The 17,816-nt window shown below is 59.6% G+C and overlaps 1 protein-coding gene across 8 annotated transcripts in view; it reads left to right on the forward strand.

Moving 5' to 3' along the window:
- COL5A1 (collagen type V alpha 1 chain) overlaps window positions 1-17,816 on the forward strand; it is a 151,050-nt gene that overhangs the window by 121,262 nt on the left and 11,972 nt on the right. For all 8 annotated transcript variants that reach the window (XR_005027954.2, XR_008996686.1, XR_008996687.1 and 5 more), the window contains exons 43-63: window positions 766-873; window positions 1,747-1,800; window positions 2,808-2,861; window positions 2,948-3,055; window positions 3,877-3,930; window positions 4,031-4,138; window positions 5,329-5,382; window positions 6,293-6,400; window positions 6,981-7,034; window positions 7,334-7,387; window positions 8,385-8,438; window positions 9,034-9,087; window positions 9,906-10,013; window positions 10,115-10,168; window positions 10,256-10,309; window positions 11,233-11,340; window positions 12,583-12,636; window positions 13,437-13,472; window positions 13,823-13,876; window positions 14,646-14,901; window positions 15,842-15,954. Coding sequence is in view for 5 of the 8 variants with exons in the window: in XM_036901442.2 (XP_036757337.2) it covers window positions 766-873; window positions 1,747-1,800; window positions 2,808-2,861; window positions 2,948-3,055; window positions 3,877-3,930; window positions 4,031-4,138; window positions 5,329-5,382; window positions 6,293-6,400; window positions 6,981-7,034; window positions 7,334-7,387; window positions 8,385-8,438; window positions 9,034-9,087; window positions 9,906-10,013; window positions 10,115-10,168; window positions 10,256-10,309; window positions 11,233-11,340; window positions 12,583-12,636; window positions 13,437-13,472; window positions 13,823-13,876; window positions 14,646-14,901; window positions 15,842-15,954 (1,701 nt within the window). In the remaining 3 variants the exon portion in view is untranslated. The remainder of the gene's footprint in view (window positions 1-765; window positions 874-1,746; window positions 1,801-2,807; window positions 2,862-2,947; window positions 3,056-3,876; window positions 3,931-4,030; window positions 4,139-5,328; window positions 5,383-6,292; window positions 6,401-6,980; window positions 7,035-7,333; window positions 7,388-8,384; window positions 8,439-9,033; window positions 9,088-9,905; window positions 10,014-10,114; window positions 10,169-10,255; window positions 10,310-11,232; window positions 11,341-12,582; window positions 12,637-13,436; window positions 13,473-13,822; window positions 13,877-14,645; window positions 14,902-15,841; window positions 15,955-17,816) is intronic.

Raw genomic sequence — 17,816 nt, forward strand, 5'->3', positions numbered from 1 at the left:
AATTCTGATGGCGTCTGATCATTTCTGGTGAGGCACCCAGGACGTCGTTCCCACTGCCTCTGAGCCAGAAACCTGGCTCCTGTCGGGCGTCCCGTCCCTGCAGAGCGCACGCAAGTTCAGCTGGCTTCCTTGTTTCAAGACAGTAAATATTTGAGCAGAAACCTCTTGAGAGTTGCACTATCCAGTTAAAAGCTTGTCATTCTCCCAGAAAATCTCCAGAGAGGAAAAGGCCAAGAAAAGGTCAGGCGTCTCCAAGCATTACCGTCCTGACCAGTAATGTCAGATGGGAAAGTTCCAGACAAGCCAGTTAGCCTGGGCATTTTCTGGCTTAATTAGGGCAGGAATTTACATTAGCAGGAACTAAATTGAGGAACAGGAAGTGAATTGTGCAGGCAGGAAGCATTGAATGGGGCAGTGACATACCACGAGGTGCTGGCCACAGTCTTCTGTGTCCCCATCCCCAGTATACACACCCTGGTTCTGTGCATCTCTTGGGAGAAAGGGGAGCCTGCTTGGGTCTGAATCCTCACCCTACTGCTCTCAAATCATGCCTCAGGTTCCCCATCTGGAAAAGACTAGCCCTACCTAGGATGGTTTAAGTGGATTAAACGCAGCAATGCATGGCAAGGGGTGCCCCCCTCGGTGTGCCTGGCTGAAATCCATCAGGGCTCTGGTGGGGGTCACGGCCTCTCTCTGAGGTCACGGGATGGTGTTGGGGTGCTCCTGTGGTAGAGCTGTGTTTGACTGGGGATCTCTCCTTTTCAGGGAGAGAAAGGTCCACAAGGCCCGGCTGGCCGAGATGGTCTCCAGGGCCCTGTGGGGCTCCCTGGTCCAGCTGGCCCTGTGGGGCCCCCTGGAGAAGATGGAGATAAGGTAGGAGAACTTGGGGACGTCCCCCCTGCCCCTGACGGTGCAGGCTTGGCACCAGGCTGACAGGCTGCAGCCCAGGCGGTCACTGTAAACCGAGGGTGCGGTGATCCCATAAGCAGCAACGTGGGAGGTCTCTGGCACACGTGGGGCATGGGAGCCTCCAGCCTCCTGGTGGTTCTGGCATCGCCCAGGACAGCGGCTGCGAGTAGCCAGAGCAGGGAAAAGCCTCGCTGCTGTCCTCTGCGTCACTTCAAATTCTCAAACGGTGGAGCCCGACTTAATGAGGCTTTACTCGACATTTGTTTTTTAAATGTCTTTCCTTGGGCTGCCAAAGCACCCTTCGGTAGGAGCGTGCCTTCTCATTCCAGCGCGTGGCCGCGATAGCTGTCTAATAGGTCATGTAATGAAGACAGTGGGATTGAGCTCTTTGACATAACTTCCCATGTATGATAACTCTCCAGTGACATTTCTGACTTTGTCACCTCTGCATAGATGTGCCTGGCCTCTTGGGGTGGAAGGCAGCCCTGCACAGCAGAAACTGGACAGATTTAAATAACTTATTTGGAAACACAGTAATTGATTTGTCTGTTACCACCTCATCTTGTCATCCAACTAGACAAAGTAAATATTTTCATGATGACTTTTACCACATTTTCAAACGTACTGAAATTCTGTGTGGTGCAAGATCAAAGCCTCAGACTTGGAGCATCCATATCAAAGAGGAAGTCTAATTAATATATAGGAACGTGTCTTCCTTGGGGAGTTATAGGGCCCCCTGCAGAGGTTATCGTAAATCTCCAAGAAGAATTAATTACAGAGAGAAGGTAACATCCAGCGGTGATGAGCTGGCTAAGGACCTTCCACGTCTTCCCACAGGGCGAGATTGGGGAGCCAGGACAGAAGGGGAGCAAGGGGGACAAAGGCGAACAGGTAAGGCCAGGCGGGCGAGCCACGGCCAGGGCAATGGATGGGGGGGGGTGCACAGTCACCGCTGGTGTCGACCGCTGTTACTAATATGACAACGTCAATAACCAAGAGCTGATGGGACACAGCTGGTGGGCTTTCCTCCCCTGTCATACCTGGCATGGGCATGTGTGGGCGTGCGTGGGCACGCACACAGGCATGTTTGGGTGTATATCCATGTGCATCTGTGAGTGAGCCCCTTGCAAACAAACAGGAAGCCTTCCTACAGCTCATGAAATAAGGCAAGTCCAGCATTTTGTCCTCGGGGTTTCGCCTCCCAGGTGTAACCACCACCCTCCCATCCGAGGGCTGCAGAGCACTCCCACGGGGGTAGCACCTCGGCCAATGCCTCTTGGTTTCCCCCTCGTTTAAAAGGAGCTGCTCAGAATCGCTAGTGTGTTCTTGCAGAAGCCCAGTCACTCAGCTGCCAGCTCCTCCCTGGGGCCTTCAGAATGTGCCCTTTCTGCTGCGTGGCCACGCCTGCCAGCAGGGGTCCCTGTCCCAGGCAGCCAGTGACTCTGTCCTCACGTAGCTGCCGCCCGGTGCGGCCCAGGTACCCCAGGACAGGGGCACCTGCTGCCCCCTTTGCCGGCCCCTCCCGTGCTCCCTGTGCTGACAGCCTGGTAGGGACCGTGGGGGCGGGATGTCTCCATGCGCAGAGTGAACTCTGGAGTCCCACCCAGCTGGGCCGTGGACGAGCTGCACGGTCTTCTGGGGCCTGTGACGTGGGAGCTTTGGGAGCCCAGAGGATGCACAGGGGGGGACATGGGTGGCAGCTACGCCCGCTACTCACGACAGCATGCTCGGCGTTCAGCCGAGAGCATCGCCAGCTCTAGAGCCTGCAGGTGGCTTGCACGACGTGGGGACTGACCTGATGGCCCCGTACACACAGCCCCAGGGCGTGCTGGCCGGCCCCCTCCCTCGGCCTCAGCTGTGGTTCAGGAAGCAGCTGTGTCTCTGTTGTCTCTCCGCAGGGTCCACCTGGGCCTACAGGTCCCCAAGGCCCCATTGGACAGCCAGGCCCCGCCGTGAGTATCCGTGGGTGGGGACCCTCAGGAAGTGCGGGTGCGGAGCCGGGAACTGGCCTCACCCCTGCCCATTTGTGTCCCTGCAGGGAGCTGACGGCGAGCCTGGTCCCCGAGGCCAGCAGGGCCTTTTTGGGCAGAAAGGTGACGAGGGTCCAAGAGGTTTTCATGGACCCCCCGGGCCCGTGGGGCTGCAGGTAACGGCAGCTTACCATGGCTGGGGTTCCCTTGGATGGCTCCTGCACCTTTGCCTGCTCCTCCCTCCCCCTGCCCTCTCCTGCCCTCCTTCACCCTCCCCTCCCCTCCCCTCCTGGCTTCCAAGGAGGAAACTAAGGCTGGGCAGCAGGGGCTTCCCTGTGAATTAGAAGAACTGTGGGCTCCCTGAGCAGATGTGCCCACATTTACTTCTCTTAACCAGTGACATTTATGTCCATCCTCGTTGTAGAAATGTTGGAAATGACCACTAAATTGTAAGAAAAGAGAACAAAAATGACTTCTGAAACACCACACAGAACAACAAACGCCAGTGTCTGGCTCCATCTCATGCACGGGTGTAATTGTATTTGCTTTTCGCACAACCTGAATCATGCTGTGTGTATACAAAGCCTGTACCTGGCTTCCCCATTGTACGAGTCATGTGCAGTGTGATTAGATATTCTTTGAAGGTGTCACTTTTTATTTTTGAAAACATAGTTTTCAGTCCTGCATAGTATGCCAGCATATGGTGGTGATATAACACTCGAACATCGCCCTGCTTTTGTTGGGCTCATTAGCTTTTATTGTCTATGGGACGCGGCAATAAGCACCCTTGTCCATAAATCTTCTCATTGTTTTCTCACGATTTCCTTGGGCTAATCCTGGGAACCGTGGGGACGTCCTCACATGTAGCTGTACACCCACACGCCCGTGCCAGGGTCTTTTGGAGGCTTGGCCTTGTGTTGGGGGACGGTGGGAGTTGTGTGTGTATTGGATAGAGCCGTGCTGACCGGCTGAGATTCTGACCCATCCCCACCCTCAGGGCCTGCCAGGACCCCCAGGAGAGAAGGGTGAGACGGGCGACGTGGGTCAGATGGTGAGTGTGAAGGCGACACTGAGGCCTGGCAGTGGCGGCTGGGTTCTTTTTTGGCAAATGTTTGCATTTTCTCTGTGCTCAATGACTTTCCTTCTCCCAGGGCCCTCCCGGTCCCCCCGGCCCCCGAGGGCCCTCCGGAGCTCCGGGTGCTGACGGGCCTCAGGGTCCCCCAGGTGGAATAGGCAATCCTGGTGCTGTGGGAGAGAAGGTGAGTCATGCCCCTTAACTGGCCCAGTGTCCAGTGTGTGAGTGTGGGACGAGAACCAGGGTGTGTGTGTGTTTGTGTGTGTCCACGTGTCCAGCTGGATATACCGAGATGTACAGGGGTGTTGCTAGGCTATTCTATCCTGTCAAATGCATCTTGACACTTAGAAGACCCGTACAGCGGAGCTGGGGGCTCCCACATCTTTGTCTGTGACAGCCTTTTGCAGAATTTCTGCGCCCTACAACCGCCAGCAAAGGCCTTGCCATCCTCTCCCAGATTTAGCTCTGAAAGATGGAATCGTCTGTTCCTTGACATGCTAGAGGCACACGACTAGAGTTTCCATTTCAGTCACATCCTGTCTTCTCTTAGCCGGGAATCCTCTTTGTCTGCTCCGATCCGTCGGGGCCTGGGCCCCGCAGGTGACTCGGTGGGCACGGTGGCCTCTGTGTGTATGTGGTGTGTGTATGCCTGCAAGCACCGGCATGGTGGGCATAATGGGGCCGAAACCAGACTCCCTCTCAGGTCTCATGCGTTCATGCTACTTTCAAAGCCCTTATCCTGGTTGCTTAGGATCAAAGGAAAGAAATGCCTGAGCTTCGTGCATTTGCATTCCCTGTACACCATGTCCAGAACTTTGTTTCTGATGTCAGTCCGCTAAATTGGAAGAAGCCTTCCATCACTGCTCATTTCTTACTGTATGAAAATTACTGGGAAATACACCTACTGGGACCGCAAATTAATGATGCACTACTTTCACTCAGCGGCACCTCTCTCGGTGCCCCCGCTGCCGGCACGCACCCCAGCTTCATCTGCCACCCCACACCCCCGTATCCCGGGGGATCTTGGGCTCGTCCCCCTGGCTCCCCCCGCCTGTCATGCTTTCCCACCCCCTCGGTTCTCCTCCAACTGCACCTGGAGTTCCCCCTCCTCAGGAAAGGCACCGGGACACCCCCATGTCTCCTGGGCACCCCCCCGTACCCATCACTCGCGGCCTCCGTCTGTCACTGCCTCCGCTCTATCCCTGACATGGCTGTGCCTTCCCTCCAATCCTGGGGGTCCTGAGAGGACAGTTGCAGCTGGCTGCCCCTCCTAGGTCCCCCAGCCCCGGCGCCCAGTGGCAGAGAGGATTTGGCAAATGCTCAGGGCTGGGGCCGCCGTCCTCCCTGCCATAACCAGTCACGTCTCCTCCTCAGGGTGAACCTGGCGAAGCTGGAGAGCCTGGCCTTCCTGGCGAAGGGGGCCCCCCGGTGAGTGAGAGGCTTTGGGGGAGGGGAGGATTGACCCTGGGCAGGTGTGGCTGGAATCACTCACTTGCCTCAGTTTTCCCACCCATGAAATGGGAGTTGTGTCTCCCCTTATGCTCACCTCACAAAATTACTGTTAAAAGAGGAGTGTGAAAGGGGTGAGCATGTGTGCTTATGTGAATGTGTGCATGCTTGTGGAAGTGTGCACACGCGTGCATGTGTGTGCATATGTACATGGTGATGTGTGCCATACACGTGTGCGTGCACACTGGTGTGTACATATGCGTGTGTGCGTACATATGTGTGTGTACACGCACACGTGTGCACTCATGTTTGCACATGTCATGTTTGCAGGCGTTTGCAGTGATCACCCATGGCTTAATGTCTGCGTGTTGCTCTGCCATCTGTGGTCCAGACCCTTTCATGGGTGACCATTAGTGTGGGGGTGACTATTGTCCCCTTGTCTGCCCAGAGGATATTCAGGCCTTTGTGAGTCAGATGAGCACCCTTTCCAGGCTGCCTGTAGGAGGCTTTCAGGCCCAGGAGGCAGCTGGTGGACAAAGGTCTCCTGGGTTCTAGGCGCTCTCCCCACCTGCGAGCCCCAGGGTGGGTGGGTGGCCTGGGTCCCTGCAGCCCCTCGAGGTCTGCGCCGTCTGCTGTGTAGATCAGAAGTCAGCCCCTCCCACCTAGGAGCTCAGTCTCAGCCCCAGAAAGCCAGGGGGCTCCGCAGGCCTGTGCCCCTGGGGAAGCCAGACTGTCATGGGAGCTGAGCAGCTGCCGCCAGGGGGCCAGGCGCCTGGTCAGGGCGCTCCCTTCCTACACTCTGTGAACGGGAACGTGCCTCCCGCCAGCGCCTCGCTCCGGGAAGCTGGGAGGTTGGCTCTGAAAACACAGTCCTGGGCCTTCCCTGCAGGGACCAAAAGGAGAGAGGGGAGAGAAGGGCGAGTCAGGCCCTTCTGGTGCTGCAGGACCCCCGGGACCCAAGGGCCCGCCTGGAGACGACGGCCCCAAGGGCAGCCCCGTGAGTAGCTCCGCGATGCCGCAGGGACCCAGCAGGGGCCGGGGCCTCTGCACCGGGTCCATTTCCGTTCAGCAGCTGTGTGCTAAAGCTCCCTCACCTTACAAGCCTTGGGTTAATTTCTCTGTAGTGTAGAGATGTTCAGGCCAGCGGCTGAGCCGGCAGGACGCGGGCAGGACAGAGCAGCTGAGGGGAGGGTGGCCCTCGGGGTGCTGCCGGCCTGAGTGGCTCGTGCACGCTGCCCCTCCCTGTGGCCTGCCCCGGTTTTGCATCAGGAGGGGCTTGTAGACCTAGAAGACGAAAGGTCCTGATTCCAGTCTCAGCCTGGAGCCCCAGAAGCTGTGGGCAAGATGCCTGCCTTTTGGGGGCCTCCCAGAAGCAGGAGGATTGATCCGCCTTCCCTGATGCCAGGCCTGTTGCAGAAGAGAGATGGTGTCTAAGAAAGGGCCCTGGGGGTTGTGTGCACTGCCAGTGTCGGAACTGTTAGACTGCTCTAGGGCTGGAGGGCAGCAGGTGTGGGCGGGCAGCGTCCGCTCTAGGCTGGTGGCCCTAGTGCCCACCCATGCCACTTTCTGTGTTTCAGGGTCCGGTCGGTTTCCCTGGAGATCCTGGTCCCCCCGGAGAGCCCGGCCCCGCGGTAGGTGCTCAAGGCTGCAGGACCCCCTGGTGCCGCACAGCCCTGACCTGGCTTTGTCAGCCCCATTTTCTCTTTCTGGTTTTTCTCGTGAATTTTCTTTGGGATACAGAGCTCTCCCAAAGGACCCCGTGTCCTGGTGGTGAGATGGGTGCATTTCCCACATTTGAACACACTATGTCCTGGCCACAAGATAAAGTCAGATTTCTGGGAAGGGACTGGGGCCACACTGGGCATTGGTTTGTGAATTCGGGGTGCCGTCCATCCAAGAGGCAGAACGCACTTGCTTTTCATCCCCGCAGGGTCAGGATGGTCCCCCTGGTGACAAAGGTGACGACGGCGAGCCCGGACAAACGGTGAGCCTGCTCGGGACCTTTAGGCATCCCGACCCGGCTGCTTGGTGGAGGGCACCGTGTGTTCTCGGGATTTGCAACTTGTTTTGTTTGTTTCTGAGAAAAACCCAAACTCCCTCACTTATGATACTGACTCTTAACTGTGACAGCGCCCTCTGAGGATCTGCTGAAAGCTAGGGAGCCTCTTCCCAGAAGGGGAAATGTGCTTATGACCAGAGCAGTGGTTGTGCACAACGCCAGCCAGGGAGTCCATGAACTGCCCCGACGCCCACCCACGAATGCCAGGGTTACCTTATTTCTGCTGAATCAGATCTAAAAGGCTTGTGCCATATGCCATGTTAGCCCCTTGAGCTGAGATCACACTAGGTGTTGCCTCTTACATTGAGCTTTTAAAACATTGCTTCCAGCCAAGTCTATCTGGGTCGCTGGGTGGGACTCCTCAGTGTTGACCTCAGCTCTCCCTGCCCCCCACCCTGCACCAATATGGCAAATTGTTGCTGGGGACTTGCGACCCTCAGGCACACACTGATGTTGTGATCTCATGTGAGCAGCACGCAGAGTTTAGAGACACCAGCAATGAGGCCAGGCTACCTGGAGAGATGCCCTTGTCTGCTTCCTGGCGGGTGACCCGGATGACACTCGCCCTCCCAGTTCTCTAGAAGGGGATGCCTGCAGGCAGTGGCCTGGCCTGAGCGGGTCTCTGAGTAGCAAGAGGAACTGCTAAGCGGTGGGACTGTCTGCCTCCAAAATGCAGCAAATGGGACTGAGTCAGGATTCCCCAGCTCTGCAGCCAGAGCCCTGAGTGCAGAGGTCAGAGCAGAGAATTCTAGGGCAACTGCTGGGGACGTCTGTGCCTGCTCCAGAAAAGCAGAGGGGCAGTTTCTGGGACAGCCCAGGACAGATTAGGTTGAAAACTGTGTGTTTTGTTAGGTTTAGACCTGCTGTTCCTCGGTCTAGCAGACTCTGCTTCCTAAACTCCGTGTTCTTTCTCTGATACCAGGGATCCCCCGGCCCTACTGGTGAACCAGGTCCTTCTGGACCTCCAGGAAAAAGGGTAAATAACTCTGCAAGCTTGCCCTCACCTGTCAGCCTTCTGCATGCAGCATGCCCCTCCCTCAGCCCTCCAGCGTGGACCCCGGGTGCTCCAAGCAGTACAGATGAGATGCTTCCATCCAAAGTGTGTTCTCCACTCCTGCCCCATTGTCAATCTCAGACCTGCTGGCTTGATGTGCCCTCTCCTTTTAGGGGCAGCCAACTGCTGACACCATCAGTAAAGCCTGTCGTGGGAGGAAAAACACCCACAAAGCAGAAAAAGCTGCTTTTCCCCGGGTCAGGCCTTCCAAAAAGTCAGAACAAGCTAAGAGGTGTTTCTCTGCACAGAGCCCCCTGCAGAAAACAGGGCTGCTGGGTGCGTGAGCAGGAGGAGGCCCCAACACTCTCGGCGGCCAGGGCACCCCCCAGCTCGCCCAGAGCCCTCGTGCAGAACTGGAGTCATCAGGATGCATTCTAAGGCCAGGGCCCGGGAGCCACCGCCGTGCCCTCCCCGGCCCTCCCCCGAGCCCAGGACCACCTCTCTCCAGACGCTGAGCTCACCACTCCGGCTGCTGTGAGCCGCCTCGTCACGTGTTGTTCCCTTGCCTTTGTTCCAGGGTCCCCCCGGCCCCGCAGGCCCTGAAGGCAGACAGGGAGAGAAAGGGGCCAAGGTAACGTGCTTCCGACCAGCCGACCGCACCTAGGACTTCCAGAGGGGGCACTCTGTGCGGGCTGGGTTGGGCGGGCTGTGGGGACGTGCGTGGACATAGGCAGGCCAGGGAGGCAGCAGGAGCTGGCGGCTGCCCACTTGGGGCAGGGTTCTCACTGCAAGCCTGGGGCGAAGCTTCCGTCTTCGCCCAAGGGAGCAGCTTGGCGGTGCCCTGGGGCGCTGGGGTCCAGGTTTCCTGCACCACAGTCTGTCTGCTCTGCCAACCTGAGGAAGGGGCTAGCAGGGTGCTTGGGGACTCCGGGCCTGGCACTTGACCTGGCTGCACCCCAGCTGCTCACCTGCGGTCCAGAGGTGATGACAGCCCACTGGGGCTGCGGAGAAGGTGGCCCCCCAGCGCCCGCAGTCGGCAGGCGGCCGGGTACCCAGAGCTCTCGTGGGACCGTTCTCCCAGCGATTCTGGGTGGCACCGTTTGTCTCCTCTGGAGATGCCCTGTCATGAACTGAGACTGGGCGGAAACCGTCCAGCCCTGTGTCTGCTCAGGAAATGGCGCCATGTCCACTCCATGCTGGGGCCGGCCGTGACCACCCAGCAGGCTGTGCCTGCCATCCGGGTGGCTGGTGTCTGGGAGACAGGGGAGCCCAGCTGGCTGAGCTTAGGGGGAGGGAGACCTGCTTGGCACAGTATCCGCAGGAATGTGAGGAATGCGGGGGCCTCTGGATTCCCCAAACCCCCCTGGGGCTTCTGAGCAGGGGTCCTGGATCAGGGTGTCTGGCACCCCAGGCCTCCAGGTCCCACCCTGCGTCCTTCCTGCCCTGCAGGGAGAAGCTGGCTTGGAAGGCCCTCCCGGGAAGACTGGCCCCATTGGCCCTCAGGGAGCCCCTGGGAAGCCGGGGCCTGATGGCCTGCGAGGGATCCCCGGCCCGGTGGTGAGTGGCCAGGGAGCCCAGGGTGGGCAGCCGCTGCTGAGGGGGCGTGTGGGGGTGCAGACAGGCTCAGGGGCTCACGCCAAGGGCCGGCTGTGTTTCAGGGCGAGCAAGGTCTCCCAGGATCCCCAGGCCCTGACGGGCCCCCCGGCCCCTTGGTGAGTGCTGTTCCTAAGGGGCTCCCCTGGCAGTGGAGGGGCTGGGATCAGGGAGGAGAAGTCTGACCCTGCTGCCTCCCTCTGCAGGGGCCCCCAGGACTCCCTGGCCTCAAAGGAGATTCTGGCCCTAAAGGGGAAAAGGTAAGAGGGGACTTGGGGGCCTCTGGGGCGGTAATCGGGGCCTCACACACAGTGTTCAAATCCAACAGGGTGGTGATCCATGGGCCCCTGAGAGGTGGTGAGAGCACAGACCCAGGCTGTTTGGGGCCTGCCCCTGTCCTCGGCTGCAGACCCGCACGGCCCCTGCGGGGTATTCCAGCTGGGCAGAGGTCCCATGGGAGGGCGTCTAGGATCTGAGCAACACGCTTGCTCCGCACATGGCGGTCTCAGACCTCCCACAGGGGTGTGCAGACTGTGCAGCCGGGCAAAGCCCTGCCATCTTCTCTAATTAGGGGTGATTTTTTTTCTACTAGCATCGATTTATTTACAAACATAAAGCAAAACCACAAGCTGAGCAGCTGCATATAAACCAGGATTGTGGAGTCTTTTTCCTTCTCTAAGCCAATCACCACCTCCACCCAACCTCCTGTAATGAAAGCTGGAGGAACCCTTCCAGAACTTTCTATCGGCTCATGTGAAACATACATATGCAGCATATGTAGGGGACTTTTCTTCTAAGAAAACATAAATTTTTATAGTATCTAGGCTACTCTGTAACTTCCTTCCCATATATGTCCCTAAGTGCTGTTTCTGGTCCCTATAACAAAAGGTGTGCATGTTTACACAGAGAACTTGAAAAATGCATCTAAGTAGGAAACAGACATTATCACACAGGAAAGCTCCTGTTATCACTCTGGTCTGTGTCGGCATCTGGGTCTCTCTCCTTAGGAATGATTTTCACCAAGTTTGCGCCATATCAGACCTGCTGTTCTGTCCCCCTACCTGTCTGGGGATGCGGGCTGGTGACTCCGGCACCATGGCGCAGCCTTGCTGCCGTGTCACGCTGGCCCGCATGGCTGGATGTGACGCTCTGCCACACGAGTCTCCCGTGCCTTTGCCGACAGGGTCATCCAGGCTTGATCGGGCTCATTGGACCTCCGGGAGAACAGGGAGAAAAGGGTGACCGTGGTCTCCCCGGCCCCCAGGGCTCCTCTGGCCCTAAGGGAGAACAGGTGCGTGTGATGGCGCTCCCAGCACAGCCCCTCGCGGAGATAAGCAGCATTAGAAAGCCGCCCTCAGTGCCCAACCGACCCGAGGTGGCCTGGGAGGGTGTCCTTGTGCCCATCAGGTGCAGATGAGCGCAGCTGGGGGGTCACAGCCCACCCGTAGCCCAGCCCAGGCCCTGACTCGCTGGCATGTGCTCCCTCCTCGCTGCCGTGGTGGCTTCCGGGGTGAAGGTCATTTCTCCCACGTCACCAAGAGAGCCTGACCCAGCTAATTGCTGGAGGTCCCTGGTGATTCTCAGCCGTGTTTGCCAGAGACGTGGGGCCAGGTTCCCACCCTGACCCCAGATGTGCGCAACCGACCTATAGCTAATTGGAGTTTGCAGCGCCCAGCTAACCACAGCACAGAAGCTTAGCCTGGGCATCCCACCGTGCCCTGCACCTGGCAGCCACTGAAGGGGCTTCCTGAAGGGCAGGTGCAGAGATCCCAGGGCCACGCGTGCCATGGAGGCTGCAGCAGGGGAGGCCCCACCTCCCCAGACCTGCCGTGGATTCGCCCTCCCCACAGGAGGGCCACAGGGCCTCATTCTACAACTGGACCACCGTGTCCCCACCCAGGTGTGATGGGGTCGTACGTGCCCCTGACCTGTGCCCACTTCAGCCTATACCTGACCTGGAAGCTTCAGGACTCAGGAGGCAGGGGGATGAAGTAGAACTGTCACTGGGCCCTATAAGGTGGTGGGGTGGCATCCCTGGAAACCCTGCCCCATCCGCCCCAACCTCCCCGTGGCCCTCCCGCTGCACAGGTGCAGGAGGTGATGCGGACGGGAGTCACCCTCTCCCCAGCTGGCCTGGCCCACGCGGAGGGAGGCTCAGATCAGAGGCCACAGTCCCAGCATGGGAAGCATGTGTAGAGGCTGGGCAGGTGGGCGGGATGGGCAGGACCCCAGGACCCTCACTGTCCCTACCCCCACGCTGGGGGAACACCTGCCATGTGAACGGAAAACAGTAAGGGGCAAGCCAGCAGCCGGCTGTTGTAGCGATCGCTTCCATATTGCAAATTAGAACATTAGAAGGGATCTCAGCAGTCCCTTGGGGATGGGCAGGCCCTTCAGGAGAGATGGCCCCCTTAGAGTGCAGCCAGCCCCACGTCGGACGTGCCCATCAGGGGAGCTGAGAGATGTGCCTCTAGGACAGCAGTGTCTCTAGGACCCCCTTTTCTGATGGTGATAATTGTGTTCTCCTTTCCAGGGTATTGCTGGGCCCTCCGGCCCCATCGGCCCCCCAGGCCCTCCCGGCTTGCCGGTGTGTATGTGGGAAGGGGTGTGGATGGCCCGGGTCATTCCTGGGAGAGCAGGGAGGTGGGTGAGCTGGGCCGGGGGCCTCAGTGGCAGCAGGAGAGTCATGGAAATGGGAACATCAAGAGACCCCCGGGATTGGGGCCCGCAGCCAAGCGGAGGTCACAGCCCCAGGGTGGCTTTGGTCGTTAGCTCCACATCTGGATTCCGAGGAACAGAGCAAGGCAGCGAGGGCCCTGGGCCTTGGTGCCAGGTCAGGGGAGGCGGGGCATCGCTGGAATGTGGGCGCTCCGCTGTGGGCGTTCCCGGGAAGCTGTGGGCTGCTGCTGGTATACCTGCCCTACAGCAGCCTGGGTAGGGCCGGCCTAGCCCGGGCAGGAGGGCTTGGGGTCCCGCCCTCTGGCGCCTCTCCCGTGTTACTAGGAGGCCCAGTACTCACGTCCCCCAGCCGGGATCCCTGGTGGCCCTCGTCTGATCTAGCACTGGCCCCTGCTGGGAGCTGCTGGAGGGGGCCGTGTGTCATGGCCTCAGGCCAGCATATGCCCTCTTTGCCCTCTGACTGATCACTGGGTCCCCGGAACTATGGGTTTCCAGCTGGGGGATGGGGTGAGGGTGCCTGGGGCAGACAGGACCCTTCCCACCTCCATGTGGTGAGAACCAGCCACCTCCCCAGGTGCAAGCAGAGGCTCCTGGGCAGTGGGGGGACAGAGGGCAAGGAGGGTGACGGCCAGGCCTGGGAGGGTCTGTGGGCCAGCGGCCCCACAGTGAAGGGTCATCCGCTCACAATGCCCTCCTTCCTCTTTGCAGGGCCCTCCTGGTCCAAAAGGTGCTAAGGGTTCCTCGGTAAGTGATGTGTGCCCCTGAACCGGCCCCTCCACCTTGGGGGTGTCCCCAGTGATGAGACCACTGCCCCCCCCGACTCCTGCTCCCCCTCGGAGGCCTGAGCGCCAGGCCGGCCTGACCAGGGTGAGGGCAGGGCGAGCTGCCTCCCCAGGAAGGGCCCTGTCCGCCTAAGTTCCCCCCTCGGGGCCTCCGGTTCTCACACCTGGGACTGGGGAGCAGCGGTCCTGCCCTGGCACCTCAGGGCTTCGTACCTCCGCTTTCTCCACAGGGGAACATTCTAGAACTCAAGGTGAATCTAAGTCACACCAGGCCTCAGTGGTCAGGGCTGGCTCTCTTTTATTTTTCCCCAGGGTCCAACTGGCCCGAAGGGTGAGGCAGGCCACCCAGGACCCCCCGGACCACCAGTAAGCAGCCTTTGAAGATGCGGAAGTGGGGGTGGGGGATTGTGGGAAGTCTGTGCCGTTCGTTTCCCAAAACCTCATGAGACCATTGGGGGGTGGGGGAGCCTGTTCCTGGGATGGAGCCGAGGGAAATAGACCGCCCAGGCTACCCCTCCCTGGGAAGGCCGGCTGCTGTGGGGGGAGGAGGGAGGGTCGGGGCGGCCATGCTAGGCAAGGCCCCAGGGTGCAGGATGGAGCCCCAGGGTGGGCCAGGGAGCCGTGAGTGCTCCACGGACACTCCCTTTGGTGGTGCAGCCCCCCGACTCACACCCCTGCCCTTGGCCGGGGCCTCCTGACAGCCCTGGAAGTGAAGGTTCCTCTCATCTGCACGCATTCATGCTGCCCCACTGTGTGCAGCCCCGGGCTGGGCTACAGAGGCAGGAGGAGAGCCAGTGGCATCGAGTCTAGTTGAGCCTAGAATGCACACAAACTGGCCCATGGCTGTGGGAGGCCGGGTGTTGGCTCTGGGGAGAAAGGCAGTTGGAGGCCAGGTGGTGCAGGAGCTGGGCTGGATGGGCAGCTGGGCTGTGGGTCAAGGAGGAAAGGCCTCAGGGCAGGCCAGGCCTGGCAGTGAGTGGGTATAGGATGTCACAGAGGCAGGAAGAGGGAAGAGAGGGTAGACAGGACCCTGGGCCCCAGGGAGCCCTGCGGGCACGGCCTGGCTGTCCCGGCCTTGCTTCCGCCCAGACCTATCTCGTCCCCCCACCCACCTGTGTTCCTCTCTTGCACCCAGGGCCCTCCAGGCGAGGTCATCCAGCCCCTGCCCATCCAGGCATCCAGAACCCGGCGGAACATTGACGCCAGCCAGCTGCTGGACGATGGGGCGGGCGAGAACTACATGGACTATGCAGATGGCATGGAGGAGATCTTCGGCTCGCTCAACTCCCTGAAGCTGGAGATCGAGCAGATGAAGCGGCCCCTGGGCACGCAGCAGAACCCTGCTCGCACCTGCAAGGACCTTCAGCTCTGCCACCCCGACTTCCCAGACGGTGCGGCCCGTGGGGCAAAGTGGGGAAGGGCTGGGGCTGTGGGGCAAGTGGCGGTGGGGCAAGGGCAGGCGGCTGGGCCTGGCAGGAGGGACACAGGCCCGGGCAGCTGCACCGCTTCCAGCCTCAGGGCCCCGCTCTGTGCAGGAGGCAAGCAGGGTGCTTCCCCTTGTAACCTGAGGGAGGCGTCACAGCAGGACATGACATCCTGGGAGTGGGGGAAAGAGGCCGAGGCTTTGAGGTCACAGAGCCAGGTTCTGGTCTGGTCTCAGCTACTGTCTGGAATGTAACCTGCTTCACCCCGAGCCTCGCGTTACCCACCTATAGCACGGGAGTCAGAGCTTCTGCCTGCCAGAGGACTGTGGGAAAGAGGGAGGCAAACACACTTAGCTTGGCTTGGCCAGCCCTCAGAAGGTTCTGGAAGTGGTACCGGTATTCAGTGTCGTACCTGGGAAGGCACTCTTTAACCCAGAACATCACACAAACAAAGCACCACCATGAGACCTGCCACCGCCCACCTGTTGAAAAGTAAAATCGCAGTAGCTTGCCGTTTCCCCCTGGGAAGTATGGACGTTTCTCCAACAAGATTTGGGGCTGCCCGTGGCTCCATGCCCTCTGGTCCCAAGAGCATGAGTTTCCGAGTTCACCTGGAGCATTTTTCTGCATTTCTGTCCACCCACTGAGCGTGCTGGGCCCGTGTTCTCATGTTCACCAGGCATGTGCCCACGTGCTTCATGCTCCAGCTGTGTCCTTGGCCGTGCGTCCGCCCGTGTCTCCTGGTGGACCCGGCAGGAAGAGCAGAATTCCATCAGAGAAACCCCGGGAAGGCGCGGGCGGGGGCCGTGTGGCCCTGGCTGTGTGTGGGCTGCAGAACATGTCGTGGCCGCTTCTGGGGCCACCCAGGGGCAGTTCTCAGGGTTCCCCTCCCGCCTCTGCCCTCCAGGTGAATACTGGGTAGATCCTAACCAAGGGTGCTCCAGGGACTCTTTCAAAGTTTACTGCAACTTCACAGCCGGAGGCTCGACATGCGTCTTCCCCGACAAGAAGTCCGAGGGGGTGAGTACGTGCCTGCCCTGGCCGCCTTCCTAGCGCACGTGTTTATGGCTTTAAAATGCAAAACAGAAATTGGCCAGTTTCAAAATCAAGGTTCCCCTCCAGAAGTAGACCTTAAGTTGCTTTAAGAAGAAATTCTCTGCGATGGGACAGGGTGAGCAAAGTGTCGGGTTAGGGCAGGTTGAAGGGGGGCTAGTTCATGGCTCTTTCCCACCCACTGCCCCCAGGGTTCAGATGTCAACCCCTGGTTGATCAAAGCCTTCCTAAAATGACCTCAGACCAGTCTGAATCCCAGGGCAGGGCTGGGACAGGCATACAGTGGCCTAAATCCAACTTTTGGAGGCTGGCCTCTGCCTCAGCTCTTAGTCCCAGCTGCTCCCATGGCCTTCCTCCCTGGGCCAGTTCGTGGTGGGGCGTCTGTTCAGTGCGGAGCTTCAGGTGGCCAGGTTCCGACTCACTGAGGTTTTGTGCAATTTAACAGTCGCCTCTGTGGTCTTTCAAAGGCCTCACCTCCGTGGGGGAGTTGGTGTGTGTGTGGACAGCGTGAACAGGTGTGTGTGTGGCAGGCGTGTGCTGCCTCCCACTTTGGCCCAGGACAGGGAGGTGGACGAGGCCTCTAACTGGAAAGGTGGGAGGCTGCAGCCCAGGGCTCTGAGCATCCGGCCTGAACAGACCATAATGTCCTGACCTTCACAATGTCCAGAACGCCCCTCAGACGGCTCCTGGGCTGAGGGCAGCGGGTTCCTGGAGGCCATGCAGGTGCAGGCTCTGGCCCTGTGAGGCGGGCAGCCCGCGGTCTGCAGCTTCCTGGTGGCCTTGGCGCTGGGAAGCAGTTTCCTCCGGAGAGAGAAGTTAGGTTCTCCTAGGCGCCGTCTGCTCACCTATCCTTACACCTCAGCGTGACTGTGGGGAGCTCCAGCACCCCAGGCTGGAAGGCCCAGCTCACAGGAACGGCGGCCCTACACTGATGGGGAGGATTTGGGGACCCCTGTTTTATAAGCATGCTCCCCTAACCTGAAATTTGAAATCCTTGGTAATATGCATGTCCAACTACCCCCTGTGGTTCAAACAGAAAGTTCAAACCTTAGGACCCTTCCATCGGGCAGAGGCCCAGGAGGTAATTAAGGTGGAAAAGATACTGTTTCTCATCCTTTCTGTCCCGGTCTGGCCTCCACAAATGGCCCTGCTGTGGGAGAATTAGCAGGACACCCCTGGGAGCCCTAGCTCATGGCAAGCTGGGCAGACGGCACCTGTGGGGCACCAAGAATGCCCACTGCCCCTTGTTCTTCCTCTGCACCTGTGCTCACCAGCCAGGCATCCACGGGCTGGCAGCCGTGGGCTCAGGCCACGGCCACTCATCCTTGTGCAAGTAGAGACCCTCTGCCCAGTGGCCTGGGGCACCCATCCCCATCAGCCAGCAGGAGGGCCTGGGGTTTAAAGCAGAAGGCTGGGGTCTGGTGAGCACCTGCTCACATCGCTGGGCCTGTTCCCAGGGGAGCCGTCTGCACAGCATCTGAGCACAGCACGGACATCAGCAGGCTGGGAAACCCAGGGGAGAGGACTGGACCCGAGGCAGGAGGCAGGCCAGCCACCCCTTGCTTTTCCAGCTCCCCTGCACAAAGACAGCTCAGAGGCAAGGCCAGGGGGTGAGGACAAGGATTAAGGGTTGTGCTTCCTCACAGCCAAGAGCTGGGCCAGGGCCACTCCCAAGGTCCAGGCAGGCTCCCCAGGCAGCTACGTCTCCTGGGGAGGGTCCTTCATTCAGCCACTGACTCCACAGCATTACTGAGCCACCCCCTCCCTGTCCTTGGGAACCTCGTCCCCCTGCAGAAAGCCACCTTCAAACGCCCATTATGGGGGCAGAT

The sequence above is a fragment of the Manis pentadactyla genome, chromosome 3 (genome assembly GCF_030020395.1).
Source record: "Manis pentadactyla isolate mManPen7 chromosome 3, mManPen7.hap1, whole genome shotgun sequence".
Taxonomy (NCBI): Eukaryota; Metazoa; Chordata; class Mammalia; order Pholidota; family Manidae; genus Manis; species Manis pentadactyla.